Below are 15,688 nucleotides of genomic sequence, written 5' to 3' on the forward strand. Positions count from 1 at the left end.
CATTTGAACTGAAGAGAATAACTACACTATATTGCTGTATACCTAGTGCACAAGATTCCCAGAATAGTCACCCACACACATATGGACTGATTCAGCTCCTGGATATGCACACTTCTTTCCTTCTTGGGCCATCAGACTAACCCAAGACTTGGCAGCAAAAGGTGTACTGGAGTAAAGGCGAGGGTTTCTCAGTTGTCTGTTGTGTCTCTTCCTTACTCCTGGACAGGTCTTCTATACATCTGGCCCTCATTGTGGGGCCATGGGAGGTCTTGGTTCAATCCTCTGGGACAAACCAGTTGCAGATGAAACTTATGATCTCGAAGGCTGCTGGAATGAGCATCTGGGCATAAACTATGGCTCAGACAACCACACAATGTCAGTATCTACTGTGTCACAGTCTGCATTCCTGAGAATGATCATAAAGCCTGTCGAGCCACTTATTGCTTGTGTGGCATACTTACCTACCATGAGCACAATGTCTATCAGGTGTGCACCGGCATGTCTCCAGCATCGAGAGACTGCTGGAGCTTACCTTGACAAATCTGCAGCACCACCATGGCCTGCAATGTTACATCCCTTGACCACTTGAAGCAAACGTCTTGCTGGCTAGAGAGCAGTTATCTTGCATGGCTTTTACATCAGATCTATGTTGCTGCCGAGGCTTTTGGTTGATGCATGGCACAGGTAGTTACAGCTTCTTCAATAAGGCTAGCATCTTTATCTGTGGACGGCCACTCTGCCAATGTGCAAAAACACAACCTGTATAGATCTGTGGACACAAGCCAATTGGGGTGCAGACCATCCTTCATACTCGGCTCATGGACAACGAGGATGAAAAGCATCGATACCAGGAATCCAACTTGTGCTTGACAGTCTTTTCTGCAGGGCTCCACATGAGGTCCAACCATAATGAACGCCGCGTGGAGGTCTGTGGGCCTCACTGTCAAGGTGATCCCACTCTTAATCCATGCAGTCCTCCCTTTCCAAAGCCAACATGGACACAGATCCTTCCTTGTCTGAAAGTAATGAAGTCCACGATCTGTGGAAGTGGTCTTAAGCAGATGACAGAGGGGGTAATTAGGGAGTGGGGAGACTGCAGAGGTTGGCTTCACACCATTTTGCCATTGTCATTTAGTCACTTAGATTGAATCAATCACATAGAGACTACAAGCCATGTTCCTTCAAGCCCATATCACACATGCTAGGAGGTCCTTGGTCTACACAATGCGCTTCCAACTCTGTTTCAACATGTGCCAGGCCCAGGTAGGTAATGCAGTGGCTATGATTGTGGTTGTGAAATGGCTCTATTGGTCTCATGCAGAGTATGCAAATTGAAGCTATAATTCTTCTTGTTACAGAAGTTTGTCATGAAGTAGAAAATCCAGAGGTAATTGTCACTCAAATCACTTTATATACTGCCAAGTTAGCAGTATTTGCATGTCATTTGCTTGTTTTGATTGACAATTTCTCAGTCAATTGGACTGACATGAACCAATAAGGCTTCAGGAGAGTATTTCAAGGAAGTGAGAAACTAGTTCACAATGTGGAGTGAAGTTTGAAAAGGAACTGCATATTGAAGTTAAAAGATTTCCCTGTCAAGGAAATTGAAATTATTTACAATATTATTAGCTTTAATCCACAGCCTAGCAATTCTCAGTGTGCGCAAGTGTAGCAAGCTAGAGATGTTTGTGCCAGCATATACATGGTACAACAAGAATAAAAGTAAAAATCACGATTAAATTGTTTAATTCTTTTTTTTTTTGTTGTTTGTTTGTCTGTTTGTTTTATGAATCACTAAGGACCACCGATTTAAATAATTTCATTTTCGACTTAAAACAGTCATCAACATCTTGGATAGCAAGTAAATTAACAAATTAAAAATTTTAGGGTGAACAATCCCTTTATTTTTTTTCTGGAAAATAGTCTGTGTTGATAACCCATTAAAGTATTGGTGCAAAACAGCTGCAACATGTGACTGGACGGTGTTTATCTCTGTTTTATGCTAGGGTGGATGAGTTCAACCTAACATGTGCGATGTCTGATTTAGATTGTAATAGTCTGTTCGGCGTTATTGTGAATGTTCTGGCTCATCTTTTATGGATTTTTCTTTGTAATACTTATACACTATCAAAGCTACATTTCAGCACGATTTACCAGCCCACCTGTTGTCTCAAAAACAATGCCATACCTCTTCAGCTTTACTCCAGTGGAGCGAGACTGCTCTGAAAATGTGTGCACAAGATACAATGGAACAAAGGCTTAAAATATTACAGTCATAAGAAAACTTGCTGTCATGATATCACTCTTTTTTATTAAACAAAGAAAAAAGTTTTTTATTGCATCTGATTTTTAAGCAAAACCTGGAAGGAAAAGACAGCACATTAAACATTTTAATGCCATAATAAATGCCTTAAATCATTTTAATGGTTATGTCGCTAGCTATTTCTCAACAATTGTTAAAGTTCCTTTATTGTTCTTTTCCAGATTTTACTTTTCATGTTGTGTAATGTAACTGTTTCTGAATGCAAAGGGGAAGCAATTGTCATGCATGATGAAGTTATTGTCTCTTAAAGAAAAAAGATTTTCTATTTGTAGTTTAGACCTGGATGATTTTAGTTGTGTTATTGACATTTCAAGAAGACACTGTTTTCTGGGCTACAAGGAAGGAAATCAACTTTTCATGAACTTCCAAATGATTAATTGTACTTTTGGGTTTATTTGATATGACAAAACAACATTTTTACTGGTAATATCACTGTTTACAAGTGAAGGTAAGCAGAAATTCAGATATGGCAATGCATGTTCCAATGATCTGACCAATCAGAGCAGAGTAAACTCTGAAATGTAGGGTTCAGAGAGACTGGATCCTTGAACCAACCATATTAGACATCGTGAAAAAAGAGCTGATTCTGTAATATGCTTTATAAAGGTTTTTCCTTTTACCTTGGATGGATATTAAAAAGCCCCTATTATGTATTATAAAAGGTCATATTTTGGTTTTGAGGGTCTCCAACAACAGTTTGATATGCATGCAAGGTCATGCAAATCATAGAACAGGAAGAGCTAGATAAAATTATAAATAGTTCTAATCCAGCTACGTGTATGTTGGATCCAATTCCAACAAAATTACTGAAAGAATTGCTACCTGTTATAGGAGAACCTCTTCTTAACGTTATCAACTCTTCTTTATCTTAGGCCATGTTCCAAATCCTAACAAGTTAGCTGTTATTAATCCTATTATTAAGAAACCACAACTGGACCCCAGCAACTTAGCTAATCAGTGTTTTGACTCTCAGTAGTAATTTTTTAACCACACTGAACTGAGCTAAACTGAACTGAACTTAAACACTAAAAACTGAACTACACTGTTCCAATTTACTATGACCTTTTATGTGAAGCTGCTTTGACACAATCTACATTGTATAAGCGCTATACAACTAAAGGTGAATTGAAGGTCAAAAAAACACTTTCATAGTCTTATAATATGCAATTATTTTTACCTAATTATCCCAATGACTCCAATATGATAAGTTCAGCGATTCATTTGTTCCCAAACCCTCCTTAGCACGATGCTAATCTGCACTGATTGGTCCGATGACCCAGTCTATTGCGATTGGTCAACTGCGTTCAGTGCGAGACAAAGAGAAATGCCCAACACGGCTTATCAACAATTTTGAGGTAACTTAAGAGTGCAGAGATTAAGTGTGAACTCAATGCAAGAGTGCTTTAAAGCAATGCAGGTAAACACCAGCATATTACTCTGTTCTTAACCACAAGTAAAAACAGTTACACACATTTAGTATTAATCCACACAATGACAAAAGTTGAACTATTCTGAAACTTGACCGCCACAAGTGTGTAGGAACAGCTGTTGGTTGCCATAGCTACGACAATCAGCAGAGGGTCGCGAGCTCACAAATGCCTTTAAATCAGTAAACAAATCAGCATGCGTCGCGTTTTTAACATGGTTTTAGACACAATATGAAAATATAAAGAGTTAACCAGATATATTACAAGCGGTTCAGAGATTCACTTGTTCCCAAACCAGTTTTGAAGTAGTCAGAGTGAAGAAAGTATGTGTGAGCCCAATGCAGGAGTGCATTTAAGGAATGCAGTTTAACACCAGCATATTGCTCTATTGTTAACCATAAGTAACAACAGTGACACACATTCAGTATTAATCCATACAATTTCAAAAGCTGAACTATTTTGAAACTTGACCGCTGCAAGTGTTTAGGAACAACTGTCGGTTGCCATAGCAATGACAAACGACAGTGGATCGCGAGCTCACAAACGCGTTTAAATCCGTAAACAAAGCAGCATGCGTCACATTTTCAATGTGGTTTTAGACACTATATAAGAATATAAAGAGTTAACCAGATACAGTAGCTTCAAACAAAACACAATTAAATACAGAGCCAGAGTATACAAGGAGGCAACCATTTTAATCACATTTACTTACACTTGTGAAATGGAGGAAGGAACTGATCCATGAACCATTTACTGTAAAGTTCCTCTCAAGCTCTGACAAAGTCCCACACATCAATAGTCTTTTCTGGTCCTTCCCTTAACTAACGGCCGACGAATGCCTCGTTGTCAGCATGTAGACTGCTGAAGCACTCGTCAAAAAAATGATGGGAACCCAGCACAAGGCTGGGTCTATAATGATGAGGTATTTTTGCAAAAATAAACTTCAACCACTGTCTCTTCACAGCCTCTTCACATGTTTGAGTAGGGAAAATAACACTAACTTTTCCTCACACTTCAGAGCACAGTGTCTTCGCGACTTGATTCAACCAGGATCTGCTACAGTGTTTGTCTTCTATTTCTTTCTACAGTGTTTGTTGGCAGGGCCAAAGGTTTAATTTTCCCAGGTCTGTGCATGCAGCAAATGGAAGGGACTTGAGTTGCGTACAGACGTGACGCCAGCACAGCTAAAGGCTCTTTACCGCAACGATTTATTCAAACTACAATGAGTCGACTCATACACACTGTAGATAAATCAATAGTTTTAAAAATGGTGCACTTTCAAATTTAAGCCTTAGCTGGATATTTCACTTCACTTAGAACTGTGTTACACACTGCATGGAAGGTCATTTTCAAAAACCCATAATAGGGGCTTTTTAACAAATTATAGGAGACCTCCAAAATAAAATCAACAATCTTTAAAATTGCATAAGGCCACCTGCATTGTTTTGCATTGTTTTTCAGAACTAAATGTGACCATGGAAAACAATTTATATTAATATACTATTAGAAAATCTGGAAGCTGGGGCTTCAAAAAAATCTAAATATTGAGAAAATCATCTCCAGATCGAGCTCTTAGCAATGCTGACAGAAAAGTTTCGATATATTTATGGGAGGAAAATGTCTGTATAGAAGATGAGCTTTGTTTAATATTCTTATGATTTTTAGCACAAAATAAAAATCTCTAGTTTTGACTAATACAATGTATTTTGGCTATTTACAACAATTTGCAACAATTACAACCGTGCAACATAAGACTGGTTTTGTGATCCAGGGTCAAATGTGCAGAGAAATATTTAAACAGTATGGCATATTTCATAAAATGATGAAATAAATCATGAAATGCACAAAATGGCAATTGACAGGTGTGTTCTGTTGTCTTGTCTGCAGACGTACAGTTCCATACGGCATGTCAAGTTACCGCAGCCCTCAGAGATTAAGACGCTCCAGCGGGACAACAGCAGTGGTTCTTCATCGCTGCACATGCACAGACCAAAATGATGCAAAGTGCTACAACTTCTGTGATGCAAGGTACACAAACTAATAAGTATATTAATGTATATTTATTTACTGTATTTATTTTATGAGCCAAGTCATAAAAAACTAACTACCAATTATACGTTTAGAATAATTAATTGCATAGTTCACCAAAAAAGGTTAATTTACTCTTGTGTTGTATACTCTTAAACTGTGTTTTACACTACCTGACAAAAGTCTTGACATGGATCCCAGTTGTATGAGCAACATATAATACCTTGACTTTTAGTAGATCATTTGGAAAAGTGGCAGAAGGTAGATTTTTCCTATGAATCATCTGTTGAACTGCATCCCAATCATCACAAATACAGCAGAAGACCTATTGGAACCTGCATAGACCGAAGATTCTCACAGAAATCAGTTAAGTTTGGAGGGGTCAAGGTGCCTTAGGATTGGCCCGCCCAGTCACCAGACATGAACATTATTGAGCATGTTTGGGGTGAGATGAAGAGATAAATACAAAGAAACTTGATGAACTCTGGGAGTCCTGCAAGAACGCTTCCTTTGCCATTCCAGATGACTTTATTAATAAGTGATTTGAGTCATTGCAGAGATGTATGGATGCAGTCCTCCAAGCTCATAGAGTCATACACACTGTTAATTCTTTTTCCACTGCATCATGACTTCATATTCTATACTGTACATTATTTCTGTTAAGTAACAAGACTTTTGACTAAGCAAAGTCAGACCTTACTGTCCTAATTAAATCATTAAAAATCAAGTCATGATCATGTTTTAATTTAGTAAAATAAGAGTAATCTAGATGCCTTTGCCTTTCATTTAAGCCACTTCTGATACCAAATGATCAATTAGAAATCAAGTTATTATTTGTTGTTCCTAAAACATATAGATAGGCGACAAGACTATCTAGACAGGTAGTGTAGACAGGACAGGTAGTGTAGACTTTTAAAGTGATGTTGACTTGCATTTATGAATTATCAGGGACCATGGTTTGATTACTTTAAGAGTCTAAAACACACATATAGACAAAACTAAATTAATCGCCATGAACCACAGTTTTAGCTAAAAATCCTCTGTAAAGTTCAGCTGAAAAAACTAAACTACTGTATGTCATTGATGTCTTGACATTTTTTTAACCAAATAACTTTTTTGGTTGTTATTATATTCTCAAATAGATATTACAAGAGTCTATTTGAGAGTATAACAAAAATAATTTCCTTAAAACTATTATACACATTACACAAATAACAGTTTAATGATACAGTATTAAAACATAATCAATAATTTCACAGATTAAATGTATAATCTTAAGTATATCAAACTCTGGACCAGTTTCAGACTGAAGTGTGAAAGATTTGACTTCAGTTATTGTGACAGATATCTTGCTGAATCTGAACATTAAAATTAAGGTTTTATTTTTGAGATTGTCATCTCTCACTCATAGCAAACAGTTCACTGGGGTCTTTTTAATTAAACTGAATAATAAAACTAAATAAATAAGCTTTCCATTATATACAATTTTTAGGACAGGATAATAATTGGCTAAATATTGAGAAAATCACCTTTAAAATTGTCCAAATAAAGTTTTTAGCGATGCAAATTGTTAATCAAAAATTAAATTTTTATGTAATTAGTTTAAGATTTACAAAATATATTTATGGAATATGATTGTAACTTACTATTATAATGCTTTTGACCCATAAAATAGCGAAAATTTTACCTATGCAACATACAGTAAGACTTTGTTGTCCTTGGTCATAAATTAAATTTTCACCTCAAAAACAACAATATGAACCAAATCTAGTCAATTATAATGATGATGTGATGGACTGAGTGGTACATAATGAACATCTTAGTTTTCTGGTTCCATCATTAATCTGTGAGTAATATTTCATGGTTCTGTTTTGAATCACAAAGCTCCGAGAATGTGTCAGACGGAAGATTGAGAGGACGTTCACCTTGGTAAGACCGCTGGCTTCTTGTCACATCTCCAGCCTTAGAAATCAGGACTGATGATCAGCATCAAACCGGGCATCTAAATAGGTACAGGTTTTGGATTTTTACAGATTTGGAGCAAAAGCTACCCCACATTCCTCGGCGTGTTATATTTCCTGGAACGTCCTTGACTCATCTGGTCCACGGTAACAAGTGAATTCCTTAGTAAACTCTTTGCAGATTTCGGAAGCATATCTATGTGGGACGCACGTCCTTGCTTCAAGGGTTACGTCCAGTTGACTTTACACTGACATTTTAACAAATGCAAATACTCAGTGGACGTCCTTGGATTCGGGAGCCTTGCAGGACTGGAATCTGATCTTTAAAGTACACTCTGCATTATCTCCACTTTGTGGGCAGATTTTCAGACGGATGAAGTGAGTCTTGAATTCTTCACTTTGCCTGATAGCGGAAAATAATATGTTCAACGTTTTTATTGTGAATGAACTGAGAAAAAAAGACTCGAGCCAGATTAACCGCTGCAATTTCTTTTAACCTCTTAAACATATCCTTCCTAGTTTTGCTCACTCAAGCAAAATGTTTTCCCTCTGCACAACAAGTTTTGACGTTTTATTTTCTCCAGAGCTTAAATGTGATTATTCATGCATGAAATAATGGGTCCTTTGAGACAAGTACTAAAAGCTGAGTACTACACTACATGGTCTAACATCATAATAATATACCAAATGCTATACTAAACAGACCTGAGAGGTTACAGCATTTAGTTAAATCCCCATTTTTAAGGCAAGACACCCCAGGTAATAGGTTAAAAGTTTAGATTTATAGATAATCCCAAACTCATGCCAGTTTATTGGTTACATCAAAGGAGATTTGTACCACCCCAGTTCTGAAAAGATTGAGACACTTTGAAAAAAGGGATAAAATAGGAATTAGTACTCACTGGAACCTTAATTTTTTGACAAAGTACAAAGAAAATATTTCCAGAATATGCATTGACATGTATTTTGCAAATGTAAAAAACTTTGACTTTGATGGTGGTACACAGGCAAAATAAAAGTGAAAAGGTTTTTACTGTAGAATATCAAAACTAAACTGTTTCTGAACAAAATTCACAAAAGCAGGCAAACTGATAACAAGTTGCAGATTTTGCAATCAGTTATGGCCCATAGACTGTGAAAACTGAAGTTGTCTACATTCTCTACATTCATTTGATTGAACAATGCTCAGAATTTACTTTTTATTTAATTATTTTAATTCAGCTGCTCAAAACAGAGGCACATGGGGAGCATAAACAGCATTTAATCACTTCAGTCAATTCAGCATCCAACACTGCAAAATAAAAACATTAGAATGTCCCCAAAACACAACTGAAGCATGCACCAGAGGGTGTTTAGAAGTGGGTATATGCAATGGCGAATATTAAATGGCTATATCCTCTACAACACTACTGCCAAAAATCATTGCAAAGTATTTCAGGGTTTTTTCCACCAACTACCAAATGTAATATTGTGAAAAGCATTAGGGAATCTAAAGAAAGCTCAGTCTGAATGTGCAAGACATTTACTCCCTCAGATGGTACTGCATAAGGAAAAGAGTCTGTGGTGTTAAATAAAGTTAATGGTCTCAAGAGTTCTTCAGAAGACTTCTTTCAATTAACACAGTCTGCCACTGCATATAGAAATGCATCTTAAATCTTTGTTACCCATGGAGAAAGATATGTCAGGTCTGCGCAGTGAGTTCAGCATATTCTCTGAGCCAGAGCTCATCGTGGATAATCAAGACAGACAGTGCAAATGTTCAGATGCAGAGCGACCCAAGGCATAAGTAAACTAAGGGGCTGCATGACCACAAGTGAACATTTCAGTTCACTTTAAGAGGTCTTTCTGAGTTGTGTCAGGAACCAACAAATAGGGATTTTCTAAGGGCGCGTGTCCACCGAATAGTTTTTTTGAACTGCACAAATGCAAATACTATTCTTAAAACACTCAGCTGTGAGCTTAAAGTGCTAGTTCTGTGCAATGCTTCCAGCATTTTAAAAATGTAGCACTTCCATTGACAACAAATTTTAAAAAGCAGCGCTCATGATTCTGCACTGCAAAAACACTTAAGAGGACAAGCACACTTTGAAGATCAATAACTCTGGCAGCATCCGAACTACTCAGTAGGTAGTACATTTGAATTTGAATTTACTACACGACCATTCAATTCATCTTTATTTCTATAGCGCTTTTACTATGTAGATTGTGTCAAAGCAGCTTAACATAGAAGCTTATAGTTGAATTGAAACTGTGTCAGTACAGTTCAGTTTAGCTCAGTTCAGTGTGGTTTAATTTTCACTGCTGAAAGTCCAAACACTGAAGAGCAAATCCATCGATGCGCAGCTCCACAAGTCTCGACAGCGTCAAGGAATAAACTTCACCAATTGACGAAAGTGAAGGAAAAAAAACCTCGAGAGAAACCAGACTCAGTTGGGCACAACCATTTCTCCTCTGGCCAAACTTTTTGTGCAGAGCTGCAGTCTAAGCGCCAGAGGCTGAAGAATGCTGGACGTCCATCATGGAGAAGCTGCAGGTGGGAGAGGTCACCAGCTGGTGTACAGGCTGGCCCTTCTGGATTAATGCGAAGACTCGTCTGTCACTGGGGTCTTACAGGAATCATGCTCTCCACTCCAGTGCGTTTTGTAAAGTATCAATGTGAGTACTTTGAATGGAACTCGGACGTACTACATCCGCCATTAGTCATTATTACGTGACCTACCGATGTCAGTTGCATCACTTCACTCGCATTCATGAATGCTCTCATGTGGCATCATGGGATAGCATAGCATCCATCAGATGCACTCTTCGGAATCTCACTGGAAGTAGTAGGTCATCCTGGGTACTTCTCACATACCGTTTTTCAAATACTATGAATTCGGACATACTAAGCTCGCACACTGTTTTTAGCACACTACATAGTATGGAACTATGCGAGTTTGGATGCAGTTGTATAAAAAAGGGAGGCCAATGAAATTGGTTAGGGCACCCACTACTTTAATTATTAGTATATAAGGCACACCTGCGAGATGCAATCTCTGAAAATTGTGTTCCTGTGAGCAGTAGAGAAAGAGAAGACCCTTTGCACTTCACTGAGCATAATCTCCACACATACCCATCAAAAAGCAGTCCAATATAGCACATTTTCTCTGAAAAAGCTTCAGATCATGCAGGCCATGTGTTCCTAGATGTGTTGGTTTCCTACATCGGGTTGACTGTCACAATCTCTGTGCTACATGTCTGGGGGTCCTGCATGTGGTGCAGAGCTTGTACTGTAAGTAGCACATTCCCTCATTGCGGGGGCATCTCTTAGGCTGTACTATGATTGCACATGCTATTACAAGTCCCTTCTGTTGTTACCCACAAAATGGTTAACACTCAGAGAGATCTGAGGACTACAGCTGAAGCTAATCCACTGGGCATAACACCATGTACCTCTTGCTTTGGGCATGATAGTTGTGATTTCCAGGGATCCCACCGCGACTGCGGGAAATAAAAATTCTGGGCTTTGTGGAGCAAAAAACAGAAGGGGGGGGGCAAACCTTTAAATCCTCTTTTCTGCTAGAGGTGCACAACGAGTTCACATAGACATGTAGGGCATCTTTTACTGCCCAAGCCTTAAGTTTCTTTCCAAGAGTTCTCGGCAGTAAAGGAGCAGCTCATTGTAGTGAGCCTATCTTCTACCTTCCATCATTACATTCACAAGGAAGGCAGTGAAAATAATAATTTTTACAGAGGAAACCCCTCTGTAAAAACTTTAAGAATATGGGAAAAAAATAGAAAATTTGGAGTTACTGTGAGAGTGCAAAACAAATATTTGAGTAAACAGCCCTTAAATGAAACTGTAGAATGTAGAGATGGGAACCCATTGGGAGACTCATTGTGAATCCTGTACCCTGGTACATTTTTGAGAACCGGCAAATATGGGCTTGTGGGTACATACTGTATTGCTGCATTTTATGTGTAAAACCAACTAGGGCTGCACAATATATCATTTCTGCATCGATATCACAATGTGATTATTCGCAATAGTCACATCGTGAATATACGCAATGTTGAGTCTGGATTTCAATTTATCATTACTCAAGTGTTTTTTGAGGCCTGTGACTGAGTGAGGGTTTTAAAAGCATTCAGGCTTAAGAAGATGTAACTTTGTAACTGAAAAATTAACAATGGTTCATTTTATTGAAGTGTTTAGTCACACTTTAAAATAAGGTTTCATTGGTTAATGTATTTACTAAAGTGAACTAGTTATAAACAGTGCTTGTACAGCATTTATTAATCATAGTTCAACATTTACTAATGTATTAGCAACATCCAAATGCGTGCTTAACATGAAGTAACAATGAACAACTGTGTTTTTTTATTAACTAACGCTAATAAACATGATCAAATACTGTAATAAATGTATTGTTCATTGTTTGTTTATGTTGGTAAATGCATTAACTAACATTAACTAATGAAACCTTATTGTAAAGTGTTACCAATTCTTCAGAAAATGAAGACTATGCAGTATTATTTTATATTTAATTATTCAATTACTGCATACCTGAACACATTTTGACTTCTTCTGAAAACAATAAGACGCTGTTTATTTTAATTTGTATCTTTTTCTTTATTGAATTTGTTTATGCTTGTGGATTGTCTGATATATTTTATGCACTCCCCCACAGAATTGTCCCAATCAATCTAAAATTATAAATTCTTTCCAAATAGTTATTAACTCATCTGATGAAATATATTCATAGATATATTCATATCGCAATTAATATTGCAGAATAAAAAAAAAATCTCACTATTAGATTTCTCCAATATTGTGCAGCCCTAATACCAACACTACAGGGCGATACCACTGACTGCTTACCTCCATGTGGCTGAATTTTCCGATGTTATTAGTTAGCTCAGTAGCATTGAAAGGCGCTAAACGTGGGAGGTGGAGCAGAGCAGACCGGGGTTCTGTTGAAGGATGGTTCCACAAACCATAAAAAACAAAACCCAAAAAACAAAACCCTATAAGGTCGCGGTAACGTGGCTGTGATGGCTTTTCTCTTCTGGTTTGCTTTTCAAATACTATCAGTTTGGGTTAGAGAAGGGGGTATGTGGGTCAGTCGATATCAAGCTAATAAATAATGCTATTATGCATGACAACAAGCCAACCGGCTTATCTCACAGACGTGCACAAGGAGGAAGGTAATGGGCCCTATCATACATCCGGCGCAAAAAGGTGTAAAACGTGCGAATTGTTGCTATTTTCAGACCAGCGCAACCCTAATTTTCCCACTTTCTGCCACGTTGTTTAAATAGAGCAAATCCATTTGCACCAGTTTTGGGACTCATGGGTGTGCCGGTCTAGAAAGGAGGTATGTTAAGGCGCATTGTTGGCACATTGCTATTTTGAGAAACTGAAAAAGTCTTTGCAATAGACCAGCTGAAAGCAGATCTGAAGTCCAGGCCAGAGCGCGTTAGTTGTGCTTCTAAACGCATACACATTACTTAATACACAGTATGTACAGCAACACACAAATATCTTTACACATGAAAAAGAATTAAAGGATTAAAATGTTACAACAAGTAATATTTTCTACATAAATATAAAAACCACTGCCTCCATGCCTTCTTCACCTCCGGGGGCTTTTTTCAGTTTATTCATGACAATTTGCATTTGTGTAATGTCATTATTATTAGCAGTGTTATTTATTATAGTCATATTTATATTTGTTTTATTAAAAACAAGTTTATATTTGTCCAGCTGTTGGGTTTTGGACCATATGGGGTATAGGGCATGTGTTTGGATATAACTTTTATAAGTTTTTTGACCACACATCATTATTATTGTTCATTTATTCATTTGCAGGAAATTAGAAGTGAATATAGAAATAGTTTTGAAACAAATCTTTGTGCTTAAACTAAATTAAATATGTAGGCTAATGGATGTCTTCACCGGAGTGCGTACAACAGTTTCCTCATCCATGTAAAGAGTAAAAGTAAAGTAAAGAGTAAAAGTAAAGAGAAAGTAAAGAGACCGAATGAAGGAGGTTCATTCTTTATCCTTGCGCAGATGGTCTGTTTAACTGTTTCCTGGCTAGTGAAGCATTCAGTTTTTCCACTTACAAAATCTGCCATGTAAATAGCAAATGCACCATGGCGAGATGCAACTGACTCTTAAAGGGAACGGGAGATGAGACTCTGATTGGTTTAATGCATGTTATGCTCAAAACACACCCAGAACTTGTTAAGAGAATAAGCACAATGCAGTTAGACCATGCACCGTGGCACAAGCCATATTTTTATGTCCTTAAAATAGCAAAAGTGGATTTGGACACGCCCTTAATGCTTTTGTGCCATGTGCTTTAGACTTTGCACCTAGATTGTTAAAATAGAGCCCAATATGTTCATAAATGTTTAAACTGGAGGTAAGAAATAGCACATATGAGAAAGCACGCTTCGGTAACATATTTGAGATTGTCAAAAATGTACTTGGCGCCCTCTAGTGGATTTGTGGAAACAAAAACTGCAAGAAAACGTAGTTCAGGGAACGTTTGTCGGTTATCAAAAATGTAGTGCTGGGTGTATGTTTCTAATGAGCCTGGGTTGAAAAAACTTAAAGTGCATCTGGCATGAAATTTTTTTTTACCTGTAGTGTCTTGCCTTAAGAGAGACTTGCATTGAACACCATTGCAGCTGATTATCACTTATAATTTGTTATATTTAAGCTATTTAATTTGCTCTGGTGTTAATTGCATTAGCAAAAGCTTTTAATTGAAACATGGTCATTCTGAACACTATTATTGACAATAACCACTGCTTCCCATTCAAACCATTTTCTCACATATTTTTCCTTTAACATTTAAGTAAATCGTTTTCAGTTTTCCAAATTTTGCAGTGATGAAATATTAATTTTAAATACATTTTTAACTGTTTAACCACTTTTGTGCAAAAAGTGTAAATAATTTTACAGTACATTGTATTTATAAACTGGATTACTAAGAGCTGTCCTCAAATTAATAATGTTTGCTAAAATGTGAATGTAAATGAAAATTTTCTGTATACATATATGTTCTTAGTAAAAGGAACATACATTTTATTTCTGTTTGTGCATAATATAAATGTAGAATCCTCTTTGTAAGGTACATTACATGGCGTGACACAATCGCCTGTATGATTTAATGTTATGAACAGTTTTTGATGATCCTTTATTTTATAAAATGTATCATATATATGCCATTTTTTATTTAAAGTGTTATTTATTTCAGTTGTTATTTTAGTTTCAGCACTGGCTTGTTCAACAGATTTCTTTTTATATTAACTGGTGATTTCACCTTCCACTCTTCTGTTTTCCATGTGCCACTTTTGTACATAGTGTTTCCACAAAGCAATTGGACTTTCTGTTCCAAATCATTCTCAATATGCCACGTCGTTTAGTTTCAGAAATTGTGTGTTTTGCATTAAGCATCTTCCGACAAACATCAGATTGTCACAGTGTGTCAGTAATGGAGACCTCACAGACGTTCTTACAACAAGCCACCAAAACCAAAACGTTTCAACCGCTACGATTCTTAGAGATGCTGGATGAAATATAGTTTTTTTCCTGATCAATTATAATCATAGAAAAGAATGTACTGATGGTTTCCTGTGACATTCTGTTGACATTTTATTCATGAACAAAAACATCTGCTTGTGTGCAGATGTAAGATTGTGCATAACATTTCATCTTTGTTTATTGTCTAGTTCAGTGTTTGAGGCCAGCTGCTATGGGCTGTTGTGGCTTTACTAAGTTAATGTTTTTGGGTCGAATAAAAAATGTCCCTTAGTTTGTATAAATGAAAAACATACAATGGCAGTATACACCTAAATAAACAACTTATATATTGAATAAAATAAATAAATAAATGTTTACATTTTTCATTTATTTCGCACCATGTATTTAATTTAACAACATACAGTGTTTCCGC

At 36.8% G+C, this 15,688-nt stretch overlaps 1 protein-coding gene across 1 annotated transcript in view; it reads left to right on the forward strand.

The window, feature by feature from the left end:
• Positions 1–9,997, forward strand: part of edn3b (endothelin 3b) — a 28,716-nt gene extending 18,719 nt beyond the window's left edge. Inside the window, exons 3-4 of the mRNA XM_056448629.1 lie at positions 5,638–5,778; positions 7,663–9,997. Coding sequence (XP_056304604.1) covers positions 5,638–5,778; positions 7,663–7,711 — 190 coding nt within the window. The 3' untranslated portion in view covers positions 7,712–9,997. The remainder of the gene's footprint in view (positions 1–5,637; positions 5,779–7,662) is intronic.
• The last annotated feature ends 5,691 nt before the right edge of the window (positions 9,998–15,688 follow it).

This window comes from Danio aesculapii, chromosome 23 (assembly GCF_903798145.1).
Source record: "Danio aesculapii chromosome 23, fDanAes4.1, whole genome shotgun sequence".
Classification (NCBI taxonomy): domain Eukaryota; kingdom Metazoa; phylum Chordata; class Actinopteri; order Cypriniformes; family Danionidae; genus Danio; species Danio aesculapii.